General features: G+C 37.1%; 1 protein-coding gene across 4 annotated transcripts in view; it reads right to left on the bottom strand.

Moving 5' to 3' along the window:
- Positions 1-25,533, bottom strand: part of LOC136866028 (V-type proton ATPase 116 kDa subunit a 1) — a 338,604-nt gene that overhangs the window by 232,236 nt on the left and 80,835 nt on the right. For 2 of the 4 annotated variants that reach the window (XM_067142636.2, XM_067142639.2), the window contains exon 4: positions 14,615-14,733. The exons of 1 other annotated variant lie outside the window; for it this stretch is intronic. In XM_067142636.2, coding sequence (XP_066998737.2) covers positions 14,615-14,733 — 119 coding nt within the window. The remainder of the gene's footprint in view (positions 1-14,614; positions 14,734-25,533) is intronic. One more of the 4 variants, XM_067142638.2, reaches the window with a different exon arrangement.

Here is a 25,533-nt window from a genome sequence, read left to right as displayed (position 1 = left end):
TTATTTATTTAAATTAATATGTATACTGACATGGGAAGTGATATGGTTATGTTGATGCTTTTAGTAAGTATTACATATCAATATTTGATACCAATCTACTTGGAAAGGCTATTCAGTTAAGATTCAGAAAGTATTGGGGAGAATGCGTGTTATATGAGATGTAGAGGAGCTCTAGGAGGCAATTATATTGACAAACATTACCACGCCTATAAGAATTAAAGGAAGAGAAGGATCCTACCTGAATTATACGAGTATGGCAGAAGCAATATCGCCAAGGGAGATTAATATTGTAACAAATTAGAGGTTATGAAGAAGATTAATGAAATGAGAATAATGAGGACTAAGAAGAGATAGATTTGAATTGTGTATTAGTGGAAATATTGAGATTTAAATGTTTATGTTTCGAGAGGTTGTATGCAAGAAGAAGATATTGTGAAGTTGTTAGGCTCATGTTAAGAAATGTATTAGTAAGAGAACAGCTGATTTTATGTCAATTTGAAACACAGTGACATATGAGTAGTTGTTAGCCTCCGCATACATAATTCGTGAAGATGTAAGAATATGTAGTAAGAGTAATCGACGTTTTTAGAGTCTTTCTTTCCCAAACAATCTGTAGATTGAAATCACAAGCTAACTCAATGAATGGCACGACTGAATATGTAATGAGGTTAGACTATGATTGACTGTTGAATAACATATGACAGATAGGCACATATTTGTTTCATTATGCTAGTTGATTACTGAAAGGTAGATTTAGCTTGTTTATATTTGCTAATATCCCTAATGAATTTTAATATACAGGAGAAATATATGAATATTTCACTTCTAGCAACATTTTGAAGGTACTGTATGGCAACAATTTTTGGCCATGTTAAAGAAACTTAAATATCTCGAATCTCACAAGTAAAATAAAGTCATAATACGAATCCCAAATAATATGTGAAATAATAAAGGTTCATAAGATAAAACTGGACATGATAGGGCCCCAATTATAAAAATTCCCATACAATAAACATGAAGGTTTTGTGTAGGAACGCCAGGATGATCAAATATGAATGAAGTTAGATGAAAACTAACCAAACTACATGAATTACTCATGTCGTTAAACTTAATTTTTCCCATCAAAGGAGTCTACTTGTGATTTAGATGCTACAAGTTGATTTATGTATTTGAATGTCTTGAAGTTGTGTTGGACGGGTCAATTGATATCTTTAAAAAAAAAATCCTATTTCAATTATGAATTATCGCCAGAGAGAAAAATTGTAAATAAGAAAACTTATTTCATGAATGATTACTAGAGATTTTGACTTTATATAGAAGCACATTGTTCTTTTCTCATATTTATCAATATTTGTTTAACTTTTCTTCAGATTAGCATGCTAATAAATATTAAATTGGATTTATTATTTATGTAGGACTAGGACAAGACATATGTAGAGCAAAGGTCACATATTCATTTGCGTTTGAGACTTGTTGCCACTGAATGTCGAATGGAGACGTCCACTGACAGGAATATGATTTACTGGGCGATACTTACAGAGGACTGGAAGGCGATCTTTCTCGGAACCTACGATAAATTACTGCTACCCCCCCCCCCCCCCAAAAATGCTATCGGGATTATCTTCACTCAGACTTCAATGCAGGTGGGGTAGAGTACATTACACCCAAGATATTGAAATGGAGAGATCTGTTAATAGGCCTGATACCTGGCACCAGAACCCGTACAGTCATAGGTTTACGAGGGATTTTTCTCTTGCAACCAACTGCCGACGAATTCATCTTTGTTCCTTTCATTCACTAATTGCAGGCAGAAGCCAGTTAGGTTTAGCTCAGATTTACGGCTTTATGATCTCAAGGCTCTGTATATCACCATCCTCCCATACCAATATTAAGGGTCGCCAAACTACAAGCAAGAGTATACCTGAGTGAAAATCAATAAACATCATTATTTAGAAATAATCAGCAAAATCGATATCCACATCCATGCAAAGCTCTATATATGGTCTGACACTGGTTAACCAGTTCGAGTCCATTGTTTGAAAACATTTCACCAAGATAGACAACTGCTGTGAATAAACAAGAACCGCTGACAGCTAAGATGACAGTACATAAATCCTATTATACCCCATCTTAATGTAGTAGTTTCCAGACTATCCATAAACAAGGCAAGGTACCTCAAAATTCCAAGCTGCAGAAATTAAGTTCCTATGCACCATGAACCAGAAGGACAAGATCAGGAATGAAAAAATCCATGGGGGTATGAAAAGACACTACCACAAAAGATCAATGGCCACGTAAAAAAAAAAAAAAGATGAGTACCAGCAGGACTACAAGAAGGGAATATGAAAGGGAAAATACCAGCAGACAGACCCAGAGAAAAATGGACTGATTTAGTAAAGAAAGATGCTGAAGAGAGGGGACATGATTGGGAGATTATTATGAGAGAAGAGTGGTTCATGGAAAAAGATGGAGGGGGCTTGTATACCACACACGGGAGACTGGAGTTGGTCAACTACGATAACCAAGTGAAATCTTTTCAGTTCAATGTGTACTGGAGTATCTGAAAAATTGATACTTGAGCCTTGTTTCTTCCATTTATTTTACAGAATTCAAAGTGTCTTGTTTGCTGACAATGCAACACTGCATAGGGGAATTAGAAGTGATGATACTGATAACTGTTATAGGTGGAGCATTGAAAAAGGTTTCCATTCAATGCAATTATATGCTTTGTAACAATGTTTTCTAAACAAAAAAGAACACTGATGGTGAAAAAATACAGAGGCAAAGATCACAACAGGATTTGGGAGTCATGCTGTATAATCTATCCTTTTGTACGTAAGCATACAGAAAAACTAGAAGAGTAAAAATTTATTTTTAATACAGTATATATCGTATGGCTTTTGGTCTGAGGACATGTTTGGCTCACCTGGTGCAGGTCTTTCTATTTGACACCCATGGGCGCCCTGCACATCTGGATGTGGAATGATGAGGTAAGGAGAAGGAGAAACCCAGTGTTACCACAAGCCTATTCCTACTGAATAACACGATGGGATCAGCTCAAGGCTTAACATCTCCATCCAACAAATCAACAGCACATCATATGCAGTCACTCCATTTGAACACTACGGAGAGGTTTGGAATTGAATCCAGGTTTTCAGCATGCAATTTATTGATTAGAAATTGTATACCATCACCTCTCCTAACCGGCCAACCAACATACCGACTGAAAATTGTTCACATCAACGTGACAAACTGGCTAACCACTGTGTCAAACCATGTAGACTTGATGCCTTAACGATCATGGCCACCAGGTGGTCTTTTAATACAAAATACCGAAGATTTAATCAATATACATGCTTTAAAATTATTATTTGTCTCGTGGTAAATTAGAATATTCTGCTCTAGTTTGGATGCCGTAGTACCAGTTGCACCTAAACAGGTTACAGAGAATCTAAAATAAATGTCTACAATATTGGTTATACAATTTGTTACAACAAAACTATCACTGCAGAGAAGTTTTGCAGCAAAATTTCCTTTTTATAACAAAGAGCAGTGTACATGATAACTCAATTATTCTTGGAAAATATGTTTCAACATGAAGAAATCTAATTTTAGAGTATTTTGCTACTGACAATTCAGATTCCATGTTTTATAAGAAATCACCATTGATTAGAATACGTGAGACCTATAATAACGTTTGACAGGGAATGCAGTTGACAAGTGCTACACACGTCCACTGCACAGCGCATCATGTTTCTGGCGAAAGAAGGCACCAAAGCTCTGGAAATTTTGAGAAGGCTCTGTGCACAGTTTGGAGACAACTTTTTCAATGACCCAAGTTATGAATGGCATAAACAATTTTTGGCAGGACGGGAAGAAGTAGAAAACGAGCCCCAGCAAAACCGACCATGGACAAGCATCACTGCAGACAACATTCGTGCTGTATGTGACCTTCTTGAAGAAGATCGGTGCATTAACATTTCTGAAATTGCTTCCATCGTAGGAATAAGCTTTGGAAGTGTTCAAGCCATCATCAATGATGAACTCTACCTTCAGAAATTGTCTGCCTTGTGGGTTCGTCTCCTCACCCAGGAACAAAAAAAAAAAAAAATTCTGCCAGGAAGTTTGTTGGAGGCATCTGAATCACTATGAGGAGGAAGGATATAATTTTTTGCGTCACACTGTGACTTCTGATGAAACATGGGTTCATCATTACACCCCGGAGTCAAAATAAGCAATTGTGGAGTGGCGGAAACGAAGTGCAGCTGGTCCAGTCAAGGCCAAAACACTCCTTTCTGCTGGAAAGAGGTTTGTAACTGTTTTTTGAGATCATACGGGCATTTTGCTTGTGGATTTCTTGCATGAACGAAGGACAGTGAAGGCAGCCTATTACTGCCACATTTTGGTCGAAACAAAAATTGCATATTGCAACAAACGTCGCCGGCAACCGATCCGAGATGATCTGCACGACAATGCACGGCCACACACTGCGGTTGTAACATAGGAAAAACTGGAGGAAATGTACTGGACACCTCTGGAATATCCTCCTTACAGTCCAGACTTTTCACCTTGTGACTACCATTTGTTTGGACCACTGAAAGAAGAACTGAGAGGAAAGTGATTTCATGATGATGCAGCAGTAGAGTAAGTGTGCAACTGGCTGGATACACACTTTTTTCCGAGGATGGCATTAAAAAAGTTGGCTATTCGGTGGCAAAAATATGTCTCAAATTCAGAAAACTATGTAGAAAAATGAGGTGCTTGTGTATTTGTTGGTAGATAAAATAAAATTGTAAAAAATCATCCCAGTTTATATTTGATTCACCTAGTAAAACCATTTGTCAGTTGTGCTGTAACATTAGTAAGTTACAATGTTTGTTTTGGTTATCATTGCAAATAGGAATGTATTATATGTATCAAAATGCTTTCGGTTTAATCACTTATGTGGTGTGTTAGGGTGTTGAATGTTTAATTATTGTTTAGTCTAATCACTTAATACAATGTTTGTTACATCATTGCATTTGCACCCAGTATATATCACTGCAGAGAAGTTTTGCACCAAATTTCCCTTTTATAACAGTGGTGGACTTGATAATTATTAATTTGTTAGAAAAATAATTTAACATGATATATTGCTAAATTTATTTTCAACTTTTTAATGTCCTTTTTTTATGTTCTTTTTTTTACTTGTTTCTTTAATTTTGTTTCACCGGTAAACTGTGCATTAGAATTCAATAATCCATCTAGTTAATTAAAGCTAGTCTCTGTTATAGACCTGTAAAAAACGTATGAGGGTGGGCAAAGTTCTTCATTCACATAGTTCTGAAGTCTGGAGTGCATAGGAATATGGAAACAAGACAGAGGCAGAAGACAAGGTCATTATGAATGGATTTCTAAATGGTTTTAATCAAAAAAGTTAAATACTTCTCATATGGGAAGATTTATTTTATATATTTTTTTTTTTTTTTTTACATTTTAGCTTTACGTTGCACCAGCACAGTTAGGTTTTATGGCGACGATAGAAAAGAAAGGGCTAGGAGTAGGAAAGAAGTGACCCTGACCTTAATTAAGGTACAGCCCCGGTATTTGTCTGGTGTGAAAATAAACCACGGAAAACCATCAGGGCTGCCAACAATAGAGTTCAAACCCACTATCTCCTGAATGAAAGGACACAGATACATGACCCTAACTGCAATGTCAACTTGCTTAGTGGAAAGTTTTGTGGTTTTGATGTCAGATGTAAGGTCTGTTGCTTTAGTGACCATTTCATTCAAGGTAAAGCTTTTCATTTGACCATATTGATGAAGTTCATACATATCTATAATGCAGGTCTATCATATTCTTGTCATAGAAAGACAATGCTCTTTTCTAACCCACCAATTCCATATAACTTCTATTGCAGTTTTGTTAAGACAATAACACAACCACAGATATTTGCACCAGGATGGAGAAAAGGTTAGCAAGTTGAGAAGAATATTCATAACATAACTTTATGTACCTTTCACCAGTATCATTAAAAACTTAAAGACTACTCATCTCCCCTACCTAAATCACTCGTTACCGTAAGACCCACCTGTGTCGGTACAACGTAAAGCAAAAAAAAGATCAACAGTGCAATGGAAATATCACTCAGTGTAAGATGTTCCCAACATTGTTTCCACTCAGAATGAGCAAGTCTGCCACTGGACATCATCTTTATTAACATTCGGCTTGTGGACATTGGCAAGTCAAACATGGTATACGAGGCTTTTAGCGCCGGGAGTGTCCGAGGACATGTTCGGCTCGCCAGGTGCAGGTCTTTCAATTTGATGCCCGTAGGCAACCTGAGCGTCGTGATGAGGATGAAATGATGAAGACAACACACACACACAGCCCCCATGACAGCGAAATTAACCAATGATGGTTAAAATTCCTGACCCTGCCGGGAATTGAACCCGGGCCCCTTGTGACTAAAGGCCAGCACGCTAACCATTTAGCCATGGAGCCAGACTCAAACATGGTGAGTGGCCAGAACAAGAACTGTTGGGGGAAATATAGTTTTGTTTTGGTTATAAGAAGACAAGGAATATGTTATGGCTAAGATGAAAAGCTTTCTTCTATTAGGATATTCTCTCACAGACTTTGTTAAGTCAACTGATTAAGAGACAGAATATTTCCTTCTGATTTATTTTAGTCAACCCATCAGAGGTGGTTTCTAAATAGAGATAAAACTTACATCAATAATACTGAAGTCTAGAAACTTGTTTCCACTAACATAATTTCCAATCTTGCTAGCAATGCCACAAGCAAGTCTTAAACCAACAGATCAATGGGTATAATGGAAGAAATAACTATAGTTATAGCTGTGATTGGTATTATTATATTCCACAGCCTTACTCTGAGAAAGGGTTCTTTAATGCCATGACAAATCTATCATCTTACAAGAGAACAATCTTAAATGGCAACGTACTATGCAAGATCCTTCCACTTCAGGTACACTAGGTGAGCACCTAAACAACTGCACAACACAGTAAGCTAAGGACAGAAAAACTAGGTTAGTTGTATAAGGAATTAGCAATGCTGGAGTCCATGGAGAAACTGGGGAACTTCGAGACTAAGGTGCTTTTAGCAGGGAAGGCATACTTTGTAGTATGGAGTAAAACCATTTATCAGGGAACAGTTAATTGTTTGCAGATATGCAAATTAACAACTAGAGTTCTTAGATTTTACAATTACAAGGACCATGAGACAACACAAAGGTGGGACTTCCACGCTGGTATGTGTTCCCAGTTTGTTTGTGTGGCACTGAAATATGGACACAGAGACAGTTAGCAAAACAATGAAGGCTTTTGAGATTTGGCTAGATAGAATGATGCTGAGGGTGTTGTTGGACAAGGCATGTGAAAATCAAATTCTATGGAGAATGAAGAAAGATGAAGTACTGACCACTGTGGAAACATGGAAGCTGCAATACATGTCACATTATGAGGAACAGAAACAGATACCAGCTACTGCAATCTATTCTGCAATGGAATATACCATGAAAAGCATTAGATGAAAAGGATATCTTTATTAAAATATGAGAACCTGGACATCATAAACAACTACAGAGCTATTCTAGGCAACAGTCAGCAAGACCGACATCTATAGTAGTTGCCAACATCCAGAACAGACAGGGACCAGAAGAATGGCTAGAACTGCTGCAGCGAAGAGGTTCAAATCCAATAAGATGGACATGTTTAGTGAGGTACCAAACATCATATTAAGAGTCAACACCAAACTATATATTGCTGATGGTTCAAAAAGAGAAGAATAGGACAGATAAAGAGAAAAGATCATGGAAGGTAAGAGGTAAATGAGAGATCTGAACTAGTACACAATCAGCAATGGTCCAATTCTGCCTACTGCCATTTACTGCTGTACTTGAGAGTAAGGTACTTCATTGGCAATGGACTATAATACAGGAATTTTATTAAGGAGTTGTCAGGAATTGAAGGAAATTCTGTGACCAATTAAGCATCGAGTAGAAAAATTTAGGAAAGAGGGTGAAATAAAGGTAGAAGCTCTTGAAATGTGGATTTAGAGAAAGATGGACCAGGTAAGTTGGAAAGATAAGAAAAGAGATGTGTTTAAAGAGTCACCTTTGTAAGAGACACCTTTGTAAAAGATATGAAGGCGAAAGACAAATTGCCTTGGGCAACGTATGGGAAGAGACTGCCCGATGACACGTGCAATGAAAGGGATATACATGGAAAGAGAGGAAAAGGAAGGAAAAGGCTCCACCTAATAGACAACATGACAGTGGGAAGAAGATACGACTTCACAAAAAGATCTGCAGAAGACCGGGAATATGGAGGGATAACTGTGAGAAGACCTGCCAACCGGCAGAATTACCAATGACGATGTCTATAAATGCAAATATTGAATTCTGATTACACAATGATATGCAAAAAGAACCTACAAGACCAGGAAATTGAAGAGTGATATATAGAAATAGGCTATCTGAAAAATGACAAAGAAAGAACATAACCCTGTCAGACCGTGTACGCACAATTGTGCGGGTTCGTACTTTAGTTATCCCTGACCGTACTTGATGTTTCTTCGGCGCTAGACCAGACTGCAGTGATTGTGCGGGACACGTGGCGTGTATTTCAATTGCTTTTAGTATGCGCTTGACCGTCAGGGCAAAGGAAGAAGAGTTTAAAAAGCAAAGTTGATCGGTGAGATGGCAGGAAGCAGTAGTGCCAAAAGTAAGTATTTATTTATTGCATTTATATTAATCTAGAAGCTTTACTGAATAACGGAATATATTCAATGAAGTGTGTACATTGGTTAGTGAATGTAAATTTTGAAGATACATCATCGTATGTGATATGAGGTTTTGAATTTTGATACGCACAATTGTGTGGGTCCTGTTTTTCGGATGTTAGTTTTTATTTGGTAAAATAAACTATAAATATGAGTATTGAGGAGCATTTTAGTCAGTTTTTGACATACAAACAAAAATTCACACCTCCAGTTTTCTTTCAGGTCTGAAAGGGATATGAATGTTCAGTATACTGAAATAGAATGGATGAGCCACGAATCTGCATTCTAGAAGAACAGTGCACGGGAGACGAGTTAAGTCTAGATGGGAAAACATACATTGGATTTAACCCTTAATTACGCTCGATGAGCCACGGAGACCTGAGTGCATTCTCTTTTCTTAATTTCCTTTGATATATTGTAATATAAATTTTGGTAACTCTTATGCAATTTCATCTGCTCTTGAGCTATTTGTAATAGTGCAGTAGGAGTCAATGACCATTTCTTGCATGTCTGTTATGAGATCTGACCCAATGGAATGTTTGTTCTTCTAAAAGGTATTCGTAGACCTGACAAAATTTGTGAGCAGCTGAGTAGAATTCTTATTTTACGCGTAAGTATTGCATTACGGAATTTTTCTGTTCTTCACATTTTCCTTGTTCCTTTTCAACCATGTAAAGGATATAGCCCATTATTCTTCTTACAGAATGCCAAAGTATTTAGTAACCAATGAAATTTGTAACAGTGTTGAAGTTTCTGCACGATTACGGCTATGGCAATGAATCTAAGTGGGAACTTTTTGAAATTGAAGGAGACGTTGAAGAAAGTGAACAATTCTAATGCTGATCTAGTCTCCTCTGTGGATGAAGAAACTGTTCCCAAAGAGACTGATGTGTGTGTGTGTGTGCGCGCGCGCGCGCGCGCGCGCGCGCGCGTGCGCGTCTGTGATTGTCTACAGTAGATCGAGATGGGAATGGAAACAGGAATAAACAGCTTTTTAACAAGAAGAGACTGGCCAAAAAAGCATCTTCCCGATGTGCCCTCTTCTCTTTTCCTTGATGAGCATATTATAGATACCTTTGTTATATGTACAGAAATGTATATTAATGAAAATCTGTGAAAATTAGCAGAGAAGTTGTGATGCTGAAATGATAGATAGCCCTCTGGGTGGCATGGAGATGCATTAATCCAGTCTATGGACTGTTTACTCAAACAGCCCTCTCATTGTTTCTAGGACATACAGAATCTTCCACCTTTATTTCAAGGATTTATGGGACCAAGATGGTACTGAGATTTTTCCAGGATGATGTCTTATGAGAGGTTCTTATTCCTATTTCACAGCATAATCTCAATACTGGGAACAACAGGAAAAGTTTGGAGAACTGACTGCAATTCATGAATTCTGACACTTTTAGAGGAAAAAAGTGTGTGAAAATGTACACCCCAGCAGTGAATTTGACAGTTGATGAGCAACTTATTCCATTTTGAGGGCAGTGCTTTTTTTTTTTTTACAAGAGGAAAACTAGCAAGATTATACCAAGAACATTTATGAAGAACTTCGGTAAAGATGTACCTATGGGACTCTAGTACCTCTCTTATCCTGGAGCTTTATACAACTGTGTAATTTTTTAATGGACAGAGGCTCTGACGTAGCAAAGTGACGAAACAAGAGACATCATCTCTGCCGCAGCACCAATGATGAGCACTCGACACAGTGTCGCGCTTACATGGAACACGTGAGCAAAATACACCAAGGAGTTGTCTTCATAAAATAAGGAGAATGAGCAAGGAAAATAGCATATTAGGTTACTGAATAGAAACACCATAGTTTTTAGATTGAAAGCTAATATTTCCTCTTTCTTAGGAAGAAACTGAAAAATAATTTCGTTGTTCTGTATATTATGTAAATATCTTTAAAACAAACTTGAGCCTAAATTAACAGTTTGTTTAAGACTGTTTCATTAACTTCAGTTAAGAAAACATATTTACCCCAACATTTCCTTCATATTACACCATCCTTTCGTTTACAGCTATGGGTCCAAAAGACCAGACATGAATGCTTAGGTACCTTTCTGTTGCGCGAGTACTCAAGAGCTAACAAGTAAATGTAAAAAAAAGAAAACATGAAATCTTGTCGAGAGAAAACATCACAGAGGTCAGGAGCAGAGTATGTCATAACTGTAGTTGAAACAAAAATAAATTAGAATAGAAGGAAAATAATTTAGAGTACAGTATGGACTCTCAAAAAGGGATAAAGGAAGGAAATGTGCAGTGATTTAAAAATATATATATCTTAAGTGAGCTCATATTAGTTCTTGCAAATTTTGAGATTTTTTTTTTAAAACTCTTCTGAAAACCTGTCTAATGTGATTTCTGACAACAGAAAGGCTGTAGATTTTCAGTGTGTGCCCAGTAACTGAGAATAGTAAGAGTGAAATGCAGTGCATGGTGGAATTACATATTCTGTCCCAGCGTTAAAACAATGGAAATACAAGGGGGAACAGAGTACTGAATAAGTCGCACATCCAAGGAAGTCTTACGAATGTTTGCTTACAGCATTCCACACTGATGGTATTAAAAAGAAAGAAGTGGGTATATGACAGCATCCTGTAACTTACTCATTTCCATCAGGTGATGTTAGAAAGAAAAACCGATTAAAAATGTAAACAATCCACTAAAGAGAATTATCAAAGAATAATTCAATAATAATGAGTATCCAAAAATTTATTTAAGTCGTCTAGTTTCCCATCTCTTCTGAAGTATTCAAGATACCCTACACTGTTTATTAATCAGGCAGAGCTATGGCAGCCGTAACAATTTCCCATGCTTTATTTACAGTACTAGTTGATCCGTAAGACAGTCTCTAAACTTATAGAAGTGATCTGATGATCACTCTCCTCTATTAATACTAGCCCTGTCCTGGTAAAATCTCAGCCCACAGAAACTAGAGATTTCAGAGTAATTCTTCCAACTAAAAAAGCTTTAAAATGTCACTTCATAAGCTCATTATCACACTTTCATAGCAATGCTAAATATGCTGCAAGGTAGCAATGGATTCTATTACAGAAGTCCAAAATTGACACTGTTACCAAGTTGAAAAGCTAAAACTGCTTGGATTTTAAACTAAATCCATACAGAGCTAGACACCATATCAGTTGGAGAGGTCAGACTACAAACAAGAGCAACACAATATGTTGTCAATTGTTTGCAAATCTGGTAAATTTTACAATTAAAAGAAAGGACTAACCAAACCAAAGTGTGATTACTGTGAAAATGAACAGAAAGATGACCTCTGAGAATGGTTATTATGCCAAGCCAACAATCAGTAAGAAGCATCACAGGCAACTGAGAAGATGCACATTTCAAGTATTACACTCTTGAGAAGTCTGAAGTTACTGAAATTTAGTCTCAATATTCTTAGAAGAAACTGGCATGCAGAATGAATTTAGTTTGCACGATTCCCTGACCTTTATTTCATCTTGTACACAACACTCCATAATTTGAAAAATCTCAGATATGATATGCTATATATCTGCAACCATGAAACTAGGAAGTAAAATCATTCCCAGGAAAATTCATATAGAACATCATACAAACTTTTCTTTTCATACTAAGTGCAGGCATTGGACCAATAAAGCTAAATTCACCACAACATACAGAAATCTATCAAGAATTGTTACATTTTAAAACTGAAGAAAATTGTTGAAATTGCAGAGAGAAGAAAGAATGTTAAATTTATACGTCTGTAGATAGTCTATTGGAAAGATTCGGAATACAAAAATATTGTATACGCTTATAAATTATCATAACAAATCTTTGGTATTTCATCTCTCCAACCACAAAACAATTTACATAATTGAGATTATTTTTAAAAGAAGAACTGGGGGATACACAAACATTTTGAAACAACTTGGTAAATTTCTTTAGAAAGTTACAGGTTAGGCTGAAAGATTATATAACACCTGTAAAAATAATTGACGAGAAAACAGTCCAAGAAAAATCTACCAATATATGCCTACTAGTTCACAGTTTAAAACCACCATTAAAAACTTGAAAGAACTGAGGAAAATATTTAAGTACAGAAATACATATATTTTTTTGCTACGGGCTTTACGTCGCACCGATACAGATAGGTCTTATGGTGACGATAGGATAGAAAAGGCCTAGGAGTTGGAAGGAAGCAGCCATGGCCTTAAGATACAGCCTGGTGTGAAAATGGGAAACCACGGAAAACCATCTTCAGGGCTGTCGACAGTGGGTTTCGAACCCACGATCTCCCGGATGCAAGCTTACAGCGACACGCCTCTACGCGCACGGCCAACTCACCTGGTCAGAAATATTTAGGAAGATATTCAGTTTTTGCTTATGTTTCAAAATAAATACCAAGATTTGCTACTTAGATGTGGAAGGAAGAATAAGATATGCTTTTCTTAAACGTCAAGTTGTTTGTATGATACTATATAATCAAGCTTTTTGTACCAAAGAATCCATTTCAAAGAAAAAATAAAACTGTTCTACTATGAGAAGAAATAAGTTATACTTTTACACAAAGCAAGAGTCTGGAATAATTCTACGTACAATGGATGCCCTCTTAATGAGCCTTGGGTTAAAAATCTAACCGCGCTCGTGCTGCCTCCTACCACGCCCATGGACAAGATGCAACTTGTTTCATATTGCTGAATGTTTCGTACAGTGGATGTTGTTTTTAGTCTTTTCAGATTTCTTCAGTGCAGGAAGCAGGTGTATTTTAGCGACTGTAGAGCAAGTGCTGGTAAAAAAGTGTATTTAACAATCCAGCAGAAACATGGTGCGTTATAACATTTAGATAAAGATGAATCTGTGCCATTAACTTGAAAAGGAATTAGAAGTTGGGAAAAGTAATAAAATAGGGTAAGTAATTAATTATGCAATTATCTCTGCAGGATTACTGAACTCTGGAATCAGAAAAAATTACTTTCTACTAGACACTTTATAAACAGAAAAACAAACCAATCCAATGCGCTAGAAATCTGATGCGCCTTACCCTGCCAAATGACTGCTGCTCAGCCTGAAAGCCTGCAGATTATGAGAAGTGTGGTTGGGGCGATGAACCTTTATGGCCGTTATTCTCGGCACTCTAGATTGGGGTTGCCAGCTCACCATCAGATAGCTCCTCAATTTTTCTCTCACATAGTCTGAGTGGACATTGAACCAACCCTTAGATCAAGGTAAAATCCCTGACCTGGCCAGGGATCGAACTCCAGCCCTCCGAGAAAGAGGCAGGCTTGTTATCCCAAGACTGCAGGAAAATTAAATGCGTTTTGTTTTTGCTATTTAAGTGGTACTGACTCAGACAGGTCTTATGGAGACTATGGAATAGGACAGGGCTAGAACTGGAAAGGAAGTGACCATGGCCTTAAGGTACAGCCTGGTGTGAAAATGAGAAATCATGGAAAACCATCTTAAGGGCTTGCCGACAGTGAAGTCTGGACTCATTATCTCCCAAATGTTGGTGACCCGAACCGCACAGCCAACTCGCTTTGTCCAAATATGTTTCAAAATATTGTTTAAGACATGGTGAAATATGTTGAAGTACAGAATTACAAAATGCAGAATAATGATCAGCTGTCCAGTACCGAGCAGGTCTGTTAAGAGGGCATCCACTGTACATCCTTTGGAACTGTATAAAATATCACCCTCAATTTACAGTGTAAAATATACAAAACACCATTAAAAAAAACAGCCATGTAAGATATCCAATAATGATAATTCAAATGGAAAATTAAATTACAAGCAATACTGGTCCAAGAAAAATAATGACTCCCAGTTCTTTGGAGAAATAAAAATTTACCCTAGTTTCAATGCCTGCCCTCCAGCGCGAAGACCTTCTTCACCTAGCAGCGTGACCTGTTCTTCTTCTCTGCTGGGGTCTGCCATCTGCGAGGAGTATGGGGAGTAGCCCTGATCAGCCTGGCAACACAACCCTTGTGGCATGAGCTGGCTCCCAGCTCCCGCCACTACAGGAACGGGGATACAGGGAGAGAGGACCACTACCTCACAGGTGATGGAAGTGTCACAAGAGGAGAAAATCAAATTTCAAGCTGGACTAACATATAGGATGAGCAAGATGCATCCCCATGACTTCTTCATGGTTCACAACATGCACAATGTTACATCTCTTGAAAGAAAACCATATGAAAAGGTCAGTAGGGGACATTAGCATCTTACACATATTTAAGACACTTAACAGAACACTTGAGATCATGCAGACCTTCCCCCTAACATATACTGTACATGCACACAACTATTTGATTCTAGCCACCGAGAACCACTGACGATAGGAGCATGCATAGCAACCAAGACACTAGAACCAAATTAGTACACACTTCTGTTCGTCACAATAGCCAGTGTATGTCTTCAATGGTTATCTATACTTCTGAGAAAAACTCTGAAGACAATTTTACAATATTAAACAAAAAGACAACAATGCATAACCAATACAATATGAAATGAAGTCTCAAATTATTGATGTAAAATTAAGACAAACAATAACAGTCCAGAAAACACACACATTGTGGACAAAAATTAAAACAATATTTGGCAAAAGAAAATTTGTAAATCAACTGTATCACAAGAAAGACTAACAATTGTGTTTCATCAAATTTATGAATAGGAACATATACTTTTGGCAATGGTAAACATCTTCACTATACAATGAACAGCAACAGCACACAATGTTGCTAGATACTGTGAACCAATAAGGATGGTATATTTCTTGACATACTGGCAGATAGAAATGGTCAAGACCACTTTTATCATCTAATATACATATACTTTGAGCCAGTAGTAATTTATGCGGCTGAGACATGAACAACGAACTCTCTGGAGCAAGAATCCAGACAGTGGAAATTAAGTTCCTCAGAAGTATGAGAGGTAAAACAAGGAGAGAAAATCATAAAATGAGGAAATCAGAGGGAAGCTGGATATAGAAAAACTGGACAATAAAAATGGAAGGGATCGCTTGAAGTGGTTTGGGCATCTGGAAAGAATGGTAGAAGGGGGAACTCCAAGGGAAATCAAGGAGCAGGGATTGAAGGAAAGATGCCAAGAGGAAGATACTGGAAGAAAACATGGTAAGGTGGAGAAAATATTTAGAAGAGTGGTAGAAAGAGAGGAATAAAATGAAGATCGTTGATCCAATACCCGACCGAGGAGGTTGTTGCAAGAAGAGGAAAAAGATACACATAACATTGAATTGTTAAAAAAAAAAAAAAAAAAAAAAAAAAAAAAAAAACGAATGATGAAGGCGATGTCTTAAGGGATAAAAGAACAAGATTACCAATGCCACAGTAACCCTCGTTATTGATGTGGTGATCACTTCACTCAAATGACTGCCATGAAAACATTATCCTATATTTAAGGGCCAATCAATTTGTGTCCACAGGTGTACATGGGACTCCATATGTCCAAAAATATTAGGTTCTAGAATACTGAATATGTAGGAAAAGAATGAAATTTAAACTGCCAAAAAATATATTTGACATAAGTATCGAATAAAAGAGGTAAATTTTTCTATAAAACGATTATGGAATTGAAAGAAATTCAGTGTCATGAGATGGACAACATGAGTTAAAAAGAGCAAAATCAGACAGCGTTCAGCACAATACAAAACTGGTTGGAAGTAATTTCAATACTGAACCCAAAACATTTACACCATAAGTCGTCCTCATCTTGAGAGATTTTGGGTAAAAACATTCATTAGTGCAATTTTATGCAGGTCTATGCATTGAGTTCAGGTATACACCTACTTTTTTTTTTTTTTAGTCTTGGTAAGCATCATTTGAGATATTTCAGGAAAAAATAATTGCTGCTACTTACTACTGTACATGATACATTTTAAACAAAAAAACATGTAACACCACCAGCCCAAATGGAAGGGAGTATTCAGGTTCCAGTTCCATGGGTGCCTACCTATTTTAAGAAAAAACATTCCAGCAACACAAACCTATAATAATTACCAGTGGCGTGCGGTGAACATATCCATTACCCCAGCTGCAAAAAAGTTTTTTAAAATATAAACACTCCTAGCCCCACTACACTCTCTAAAGTCAACATTACCATTTTATATGGCTGCATTTTTCAGGGAAAGGTCTACCCGAGAAAGATCTTTCCAGAATATTTTCAACCACACGCTTGCACATACTTCCAAATTGATATTCACGGCAGTGACGACACCATAACTTAATCTATAGCAGATTTTAAACAATGTACTTACAATTGCATTCGGTGAAGCTTCGTGATAGTAGTCAGGGTTTTCACAAAAATACATTGGGACTAACTATCTGTTTTTTACTTAAAAAGCCTAATCTAAACTGAAAATGAATACCTACAACCTGTTTTCCAGTTATTGACCGGGTCAGGGATGGAATGAATGAAGCAGATATAGGCTATTAGTACGATGGGGTCGCCACTTCCAAAGTGATTTATTAATAACTGATAGATGCTAGGAAATGAGAATGGAGAGTGTTGCTGGAATGAAAGATGACAGGGAAAACTGGAGTACCCGGAGAAAAACCTGTCCCGCCTCTGCTTTGTTCAGCACAAATCTCACATGGAGAGACCGGGATTTGAACCACGGTATCCAGCGGTGAGAGGCCGACGCGCTGCTGCCTGAGCCAAGGAGGCTCCCCTAATCTAAACTAATCAACAAAATTTTTAACCGGTATTTGACGAACGCTGAAGTTTCATAATTTCACTCGCATACTGAGTATACAAGCATCTATGACAAACTAGGAAAAATATTTATCATTAAGTATAACACACGTTATATTCATGAAAAAAGCCACAAAACTCGCGAAACCTTCACCTATAATCCGAGAGGAACACTATAAAAATTCACTATATACCACCATCACAGACAACCATTCGCAGCTAATGGAACACATACTCTACACATGCCATCAATGAATTCCTAAAAAAAAAAAAAAAAAAAAAACCTGTATACATGTTGAAACCCAAGACTAAAATATATTCTTCCATATTACAATTGATTTCATATACTGAATCTATTTTTATTAGCAAGACGACGTGCAAGTAGCTATACTGTTAAGATGTTGATATTTTTTTCCTGTAGTCTCTAGTGTGTGGCGCTGAAGACTTTGAGTGTCAAGTATTAAAACTAACACCCCTTACCTAAGCTAGTGGCCTGTCGCTGTAAATTGCTGTTGGGGTAAGGGGCACAACTCCGCTTCGAGGAAGCTTCAAGTGCACGAGTCACCCAAGCAACCTTAAATTTCAGTGAGGGTAGCTCTATCGTGCCAGCAAAGTAACCCAGCTTGCTGGAGAAGCTGAACTGCGGTAGGGTGAGCGGTTTGTCAAGACAGCTGTACTTGGCTTGGCTTAGATGTTCACAATTTTTTAAACATTATAAAAAGTGTTCTAAAGAATAATTAGAAAATGTTAATACAAAGTTCTTTACCCCAGTAGCACTGGGGTAGATGGGATTCAATGCACGCCACTGATAATTACAGTACATATATCTAACATGTTAGTTGAAGTGTAGGTTGTGTCTGAAGTAGTAGGACAACAAGATACTGTATCTTTTATCAAAACTGCTCATTGAAATTTCTGCATACTGACAGATACACATGGATCCAAATGCACCCTTTTGGCATTGTTAATAAAGTAATAATCGTAATGTTACTTACACAAAAATTATGCCATGATGCCACCTGGTGGTAAAGTAATTCTTGACACAATGCTTGACACAGTTCATTAACATACCAAGAAGGCATTTTCATTGCAGTTATCCACCCTGTAGCTTCCAGATATTAAAAAAATTAATTTCCAACAGGATTCAAAAAGGAACAACAAATGTGGTAGGAACATAACTTAATGCTCGTCAGGCATAACTGAGTATTGATACCTCCTCAATAACGCAGACAGGTTATACACATACAAAAACATTGTTGCAGAAGGTACTGCATTTTTAGGAGTCTAAGTAAATTGACCAGATGACCAGTATTATACTGGACAGTCCCATATTTTGACTAAGCATCCCACTGTCCCAGAAACATTTACTTAGATACCAGAAAGTCCCATATTTCTAGATTTAGATTTGTACATTAAAGTATTAGCAGTGATGTTGAAAAATCTGTGGAGTTTATTACAAACATTTCTGTGAAACAACCGATGACAACAAGGGGTTTAATCGCTTTCTGTACATGCAACGTTTCTTCTTAGATGAAGTAGCAAAGCCATACTTTGAAAACACAAGCGTGGAATACCACTGGGATGTTCAAGTACATTTTCTTTGCACAAATACTGTGCAAAATCATTGGTTTAGTTCTCGCTTCACATTGTCTATCAGAAACCAATACTTTCATGGAATGAGAATTTTCCTGCAGTGTTGGAAAAAGTCATCTGCGCACAGACACTCGTAGCTATTCACATAAATTCTGTGTGCAACTGTACCAAGTTCTTTCTGATGCTCACAGAAAACAAACCACTACCAAAGAAAATTCATTCCTCAGAAAAAATACGTCTACAATAGGAACATATAAATAAGATCAGATATGTCCCATATTTTCATTTCAGAGCTCACTGTAAGGAGCTGTATCCTATTTAATGGTGCATGCATAGGATATGCTGTGGAAGGGATTGTATATTTCTGTCTCGTAGCAGTGAGACATCAAGAGCTATTAACTGTAGCTTCTGATGCAAAGTGGAAACTAAAGAACATGTATTAAGCACTTTCATGTCCTTGTTTGGGAAAGAAAGGATGCAAATAAAGTAATGCAGGTCCCATAATGGAAGACTGACAAAAAAGAAAGAAAAAAGAAATTGGCTAGTTTAAAGAGGAGAGCTATACACTATAACTCGATGGCATTTATTTTTGGATAAGAAGCAAAATATCAGGTTCTACAATATTATTAACAGACATTTTACAGTTGAGTATGTGTAACACCACTTCTTAAATAATTAAATGACTTTTCAAGTTTGCAGTAGCTTGAAAAAACTATGGAGAATAGTGAAATGCAATGCAATTACAAACTACATCATGTACACAAACATTACAATACTTTCATATTTCCCCAACCTCTTTGTAGCAGTGTCTCTGTAGGCAGACTGTAACACTGTAAATACAGTTAAAGTCAGATAGTGGTTAATGAATCATACTCCAAAAAGAATAGACTGTCTTGATGTGAAACTGGAGTGTACTTAACCACTATGGCTTGAAGTAACGTTGTTGGCTATGTTAAACAAGGGCAGAGGCATGGATAGGGTGAAATGTTAATCGATTCCTCAACATTGGACATCCAAGTAGGTTTAATGAATGAAACCACTATTTGTCCCTGACTTCAATATGATATGCTTTAACCAATGACTTTATTAGGAACCTGAGAGTAGCCAGAGAAGAACACTTTCAAGTTTTTAGAACACCAACATGTTTGTATCAGATGGGACTAGGTTATGCAACCTATTGACTTCCATCCACAAAACTATCAGATTTGCTTGGAGCAGTAAATCACTGAACTTATGTCAAGGAACAGAGGGGGTTGTATCTGCTGTTTATGGACAAGGCCAATCTCAGTCTTGGCAGCAATTGCCAGGATGATTACATGTGACAACTGGAGAATGGGTACAGTCTTGAGAGATTATCACGGAATTACCAGCATCTTCCTCTGTATGGGACATCATCATTATGTACATATCTATGTGTTTGATTAAGGCTTTTTCTTAGCTACACCCCACTAATCACAAAGAAATCTTATCGCTATTTTGGACTACCTGTCAAAGAGGTAGAGAAATGCATTTATTTCTGCTTCCCCCATTTTAAGGCCACCAAAAAACCAAAGCTTACATGAAAACTTGATTAATAACTACAAGGGTCATTTAAAATATGTCGTCTATAAATGATAGGTATACCATATTAAAGCCTACTTATTAATAAAAATTGTATCGGTCAATAATTTTGAAATCCGTGTGGAATTCCTCATAAGACAAAGACATAGCTAACAGAATAAATGATGTTTTACTATTGCTAATGATCCTTTCAGGGCTGCTAACCCAATGTCCTTAAGAAATTTATTTTGCATAACCAAGTTATTACGAAACTAGTAAAATGTGTGAGGAATGGTGCTTCTTATTCCTATCATCAATCCTAACACATCTATGGAGTCCAAATGATATTTCTCAGCATAATATGGAATTGTAGGTTCATATATATCACATTTCTCCTTGTGCACATCATGTGGTTGAGTGGCTGATGCTTCGGTACTAATTGTGGGTCTATTATGAACCCTTTACTTCAGCCCGGTGGTATAGCTATCATGTGAGTACGCCGGCTTGACCCTGTCCGAGACAATCCATGTACCTCCTCATAGACTGTATAATGCTTTTCTTTTAGGGCTACAGCAATCATAGATCTTATACGACGATGTCGTGAACTCCGTACGGTGTCATTAAATGGACAGGAACCCAAGACTGAACCAAGTATTTCAATCTCACTGTGGCAACACAGACAGTGGTTATTGTCTTGGAACCTGCCAGGTAATGCATGAACTGGAACTACATTTGCTGTCAGTTTTATGGCATTTCTCCAGTCGCTGTTGGTTAAACCTTCGGGTTTTCTTACCCACTGATTGGCTGGTGTGTATCCCTTATACAGTATAACACCCTTACCCTTTTGTGGTAAGACACACCAGGCATCGAATTCTTTCTCACGAAGTTGTCGTAGGAGCGAGACCTTGACTGATTTGTATTCAGAATTCAGAAGTAGGCCAAGTTTTTTGAAGCACTTCTCTGTTTCAGTATTGAGGTCTCTGGTTTGGTTGATGTGTATATTGTTGGATCAATGGAGAACTCGGCATAAGTTACTGCACTCCTGCCAGTATTTCACTAGTGTCAAAAATGTCTGCTGAATCCTCTTGTTTTATGTGCATTGTACTCAGAGTATGGTTTTAGGCTGTTGTAGAAATGGTGGAATACTGGAGACATCAATGAGGACACTAATGCAGTCCTTTCCATTTTAATAGAACATGGGTCCAAATAATACTTTTTTGGAAATTGAAACTTCACTAAATATCCCTTCCCAGCAGTTTTCTTCTGAAGGTTTACAGAGCCATTTTTCCAGCTTGCATGAGCTTACAGCGTGTTATAAACAGCAATGATTATACAATCTGTGACAAAGTTTGGTGAATAGTCCTGTACTATCAACACAGATGAACAATGCACGACAGTAACCTTACTGTCGTTCGAAATAGTCCCCTCCCATAACTATGCACTGCTGAGATTGGCGATAAATGTCCTGAAAACTTTGCAAGAAGGCTTCCTTTGGGATGGTGTTCAAAAGCCTCATCACGTCAAATTTTGTTGGATGTCAGGAATATCGTCAAATCTCTTTCCTTTCAAAGTGAGTTTGAGTTTTGGGAATAGGAAGAAGTCTGGAGGATTGTCAGTCAAGTAATGTGGCACAAGACAAGAACACGTTTTCCTCTTCCCTAGCTTCTGGGTAACGATTTGTCGCATGGATTCACGGTTAATCTGCAGTTTATCCGCTATCATGCGCACAGTTAATCGCCGATTGTTCGTGATTAATGTCCTCACCTTCTCAACGTTTTCATCACTGACGGCAGTTGCCGGTCTTCCGCTACAGGGGTTGTCAGAAACACTTTCCTGGCCTCCTAGAAAATGGTCGAACCACTCGTACACACACTTCATGGACAGTGCTTGATCTTCATAAACACGTACCAGCATTGCATGCTTTTCTTTCGGTGTCTTGCCAAGCTTAAAACAAAACTGTACATTGATCTTTTGGTCGTTCATGTTCCTGTTTGCAGTTCAGAACCAACGCACTAAACACGCAGTGTCAAACAGGTCTTACACGGCGCGTGCGCGCGCACACACACACACACACACACACACACACACACACACACACACACACACACACACACACACACACACACACATGATGCTCAACTGAACAACGTTGGGAGCAGGTGGTCAAAACCTGCTGCTACGCAGGTTCAGCGCTGAGTGTCGCCAGTGTTGCTGAATCGACCGTTCTAACTTCATTTACCGAACTTTATTGTCACAAGTTGTAGTATAAGCTTGTCCCTTGTTTTATACTCACAAATTTAGAATTTTATTCCACATGGACAAGAAATATCCTGATCAAGTAATCAAGTATTACGTAAATGAAAATTCAGTTTCTTTACCTGTAGGGAAGGTAGACATTATTACTGTATTACATGCATTTATAACTGAACATTTGAAGTTATACTTTACAAAGCTATTTTCCAAAGACTTTCTTTCTCCCCACCAGGTAACTGAATCTGGAATTTGACTCTTTGAAGTCCTGAACTAGTTACAGTGGAAGTGAGGATGATGCTAAACTGATTTTCAATGTTCTTAAATTCTTGTAAGCTTCCCACTGCTGGTGAATAATTTAACACATTCATATTATAAAAAGTGAAAATTTTTGCACGTCTCCCAAGTTATTTCAATGTTTATTTTTTTAGTTGAATTATTTGTAACAGCTTGAAAATCTGAAGAATACCACTGGCATCACTGGAGTTGGAAATTACAATCAGCTCAATACAGTCTGTACTTATTAAGTGCTTTACAATGAGTCTAGGTCTGAACCAAGCAGGTAATGTAATTATCAAAATGTTATCGAATGAGTTAGAATATAGGTTATAGACTGATTAATAAGTTAGAAGAATAGGTTTCAAACTGAATCTGAATGAGAAATCCATGGAACAGTACTGCAGATAAATGTATTTCAACTTCAATCTAAATAACACATTCAAAACAATGATGTAAACCAATATCAATCCACTACTGTATTGTACTGACATTTAATAAGTATGACTATTCCAGAAATACAAGGAGTGTTCTGTGACATCTTCACTGGATTGTCATAAAAAATGACTAAATCAAAGAAAGGACTGCAATGTCTTTCTTAGTAAGAAAGCACTGCAATAGAGTAAGATAATCAGTCGTGATGTACTTATGATCTGGACCAATTTTCTTCTTTTCAAACAATGACTAATTCATTAAAAGTCTGAAACTCAACATTGAAGAGGATCATCAAGCCACAAAAACTCCAGGTTTCTTAGAGGTTCAAAAGACTTGTATTCAATTTTTTAGCTTGAAAAGCACAGTGAACAAAGTATTTTTGATTTATTTTGCTATTTATCTGGCTAGCGATGACAAATTGCACTGCTAGTAAAACTGTACCTAAAATATCTTAGGTTGTTGAGTTGAGAATAACACCAAACTATTTCTAAAATTACATCAAGAATTATTTAAGTAACCTCCTGTAGTAAATCATCGTGCTGTATTGAAGACATTTCTGTGGCCAGACCAGCACCAACTGAATCATCAGCTTTCTACAATTTGATGCCAGGTTTAGGTATCAATGAAACACTAGCAATAATCAAATTTAAAATCCAAAAAGTCAAATTTTAGCCATAGCATGTATGCTATGCATTTTATAAGCTTGTGACTTGAGTATTCAACTATATCCACAGATGCTTCTCAAATTATTCAATCAGACATACTACAACAATAGCCATGTTTTCTTTATAGCAAGATATTTTCATTTAGTTTTCAGCATTTCCTTAGGATCAGAATAGGTTATTTGAGCTTTGATTATGAAGTCTTCACTGATATTGCTTTAAAATATTTTAAATTCAGTTATTTCTTCAGCATTTACTATGAAGCTGGAGCTTTGCTGCCTGTATCACACTTTTAGTTTTATAATAACCAACAGAATCCATCTGCAATTCTACCTCCAAAACCAACATACAGAAATTTATAAAAGAGGGCAAGCTCCACCAACTCCAAGATCTCCTGGATTCCACATAATGAAAGGAAGCATTTCTAGTATATACAATACATTTCCATTTAGTTACAAAAATATAGGTCCATATCATAATCGAAAGTACCCTTGTTCAAACAAACACGTCTTGTTTTTCCTTTACGTAATAATATTTCAGATAACCTCCTAGAAGGTTACGCTTCACTACTGACCATAGCTATCCTCCTGGACACACAAACAGTAGAATGTAGTAGGCCAGTCAGCAGGGAAAAATTTCATAGGGGATAGTTTTAAGAGGGAGATTGATAATTTTATATCCTCTGTTTTCTACTTCAAAACCCACTTGTATCAATGAAAGTGCTGCAATTCCAAGTACCATATGATAATTCAATGTGTGATTATTTCTTTCACAAATATCTTACCCCACAACCTTGTTGGTTATCCAGGTACTTTTTCATTTCAGCTATGGGATGCTCCACCTTTTTTATATTTGCCTCTTTCATAGCTTACATTCCAAATCGTTTTCCCCAATTTATATCAGTTTTATATTCTTTATCATTATCATCTAATAAAGGATATGCCTTGTTGTAGCCACATCTGACGATCTTCTGCTAGCCTCTTCATGTTGCTATATGAACCACATGTCAGTTCACCGACGAAGTTCTTCATGTATGACATCCTTGGTCGTCCCCTGGGTCTCTTTCCCAGTACTTTATCTTCAATGATGGTTTGGAGAAGAGAGTCATGCCTCAGTACATGTCCAAGGAAATTTGTTTTCCACTTCTATATCGTATTTAATAAAATCAATTGTCTTTTATGTTCTTTAAAACAAAGTCATTTGTTTTTTAATATTCTTTATACAACTCACAAATTACAACAGTAATGCAATAAACCTCACAACATTCAAAAGTATTCTCCAGACGATGTAAAAATAGGCTGCT

The sequence above is a fragment of the Anabrus simplex genome, chromosome 3 (assembly GCF_040414725.1).
Source record: "Anabrus simplex isolate iqAnaSimp1 chromosome 3, ASM4041472v1, whole genome shotgun sequence".
Lineage (NCBI taxonomy): Eukaryota > Metazoa > Arthropoda > Insecta > Orthoptera > Tettigoniidae > Anabrus > Anabrus simplex.
Note: the sequence above shows the minus strand (reverse complement) of the source record. Positions and strands in the feature narration are given on the sequence as shown.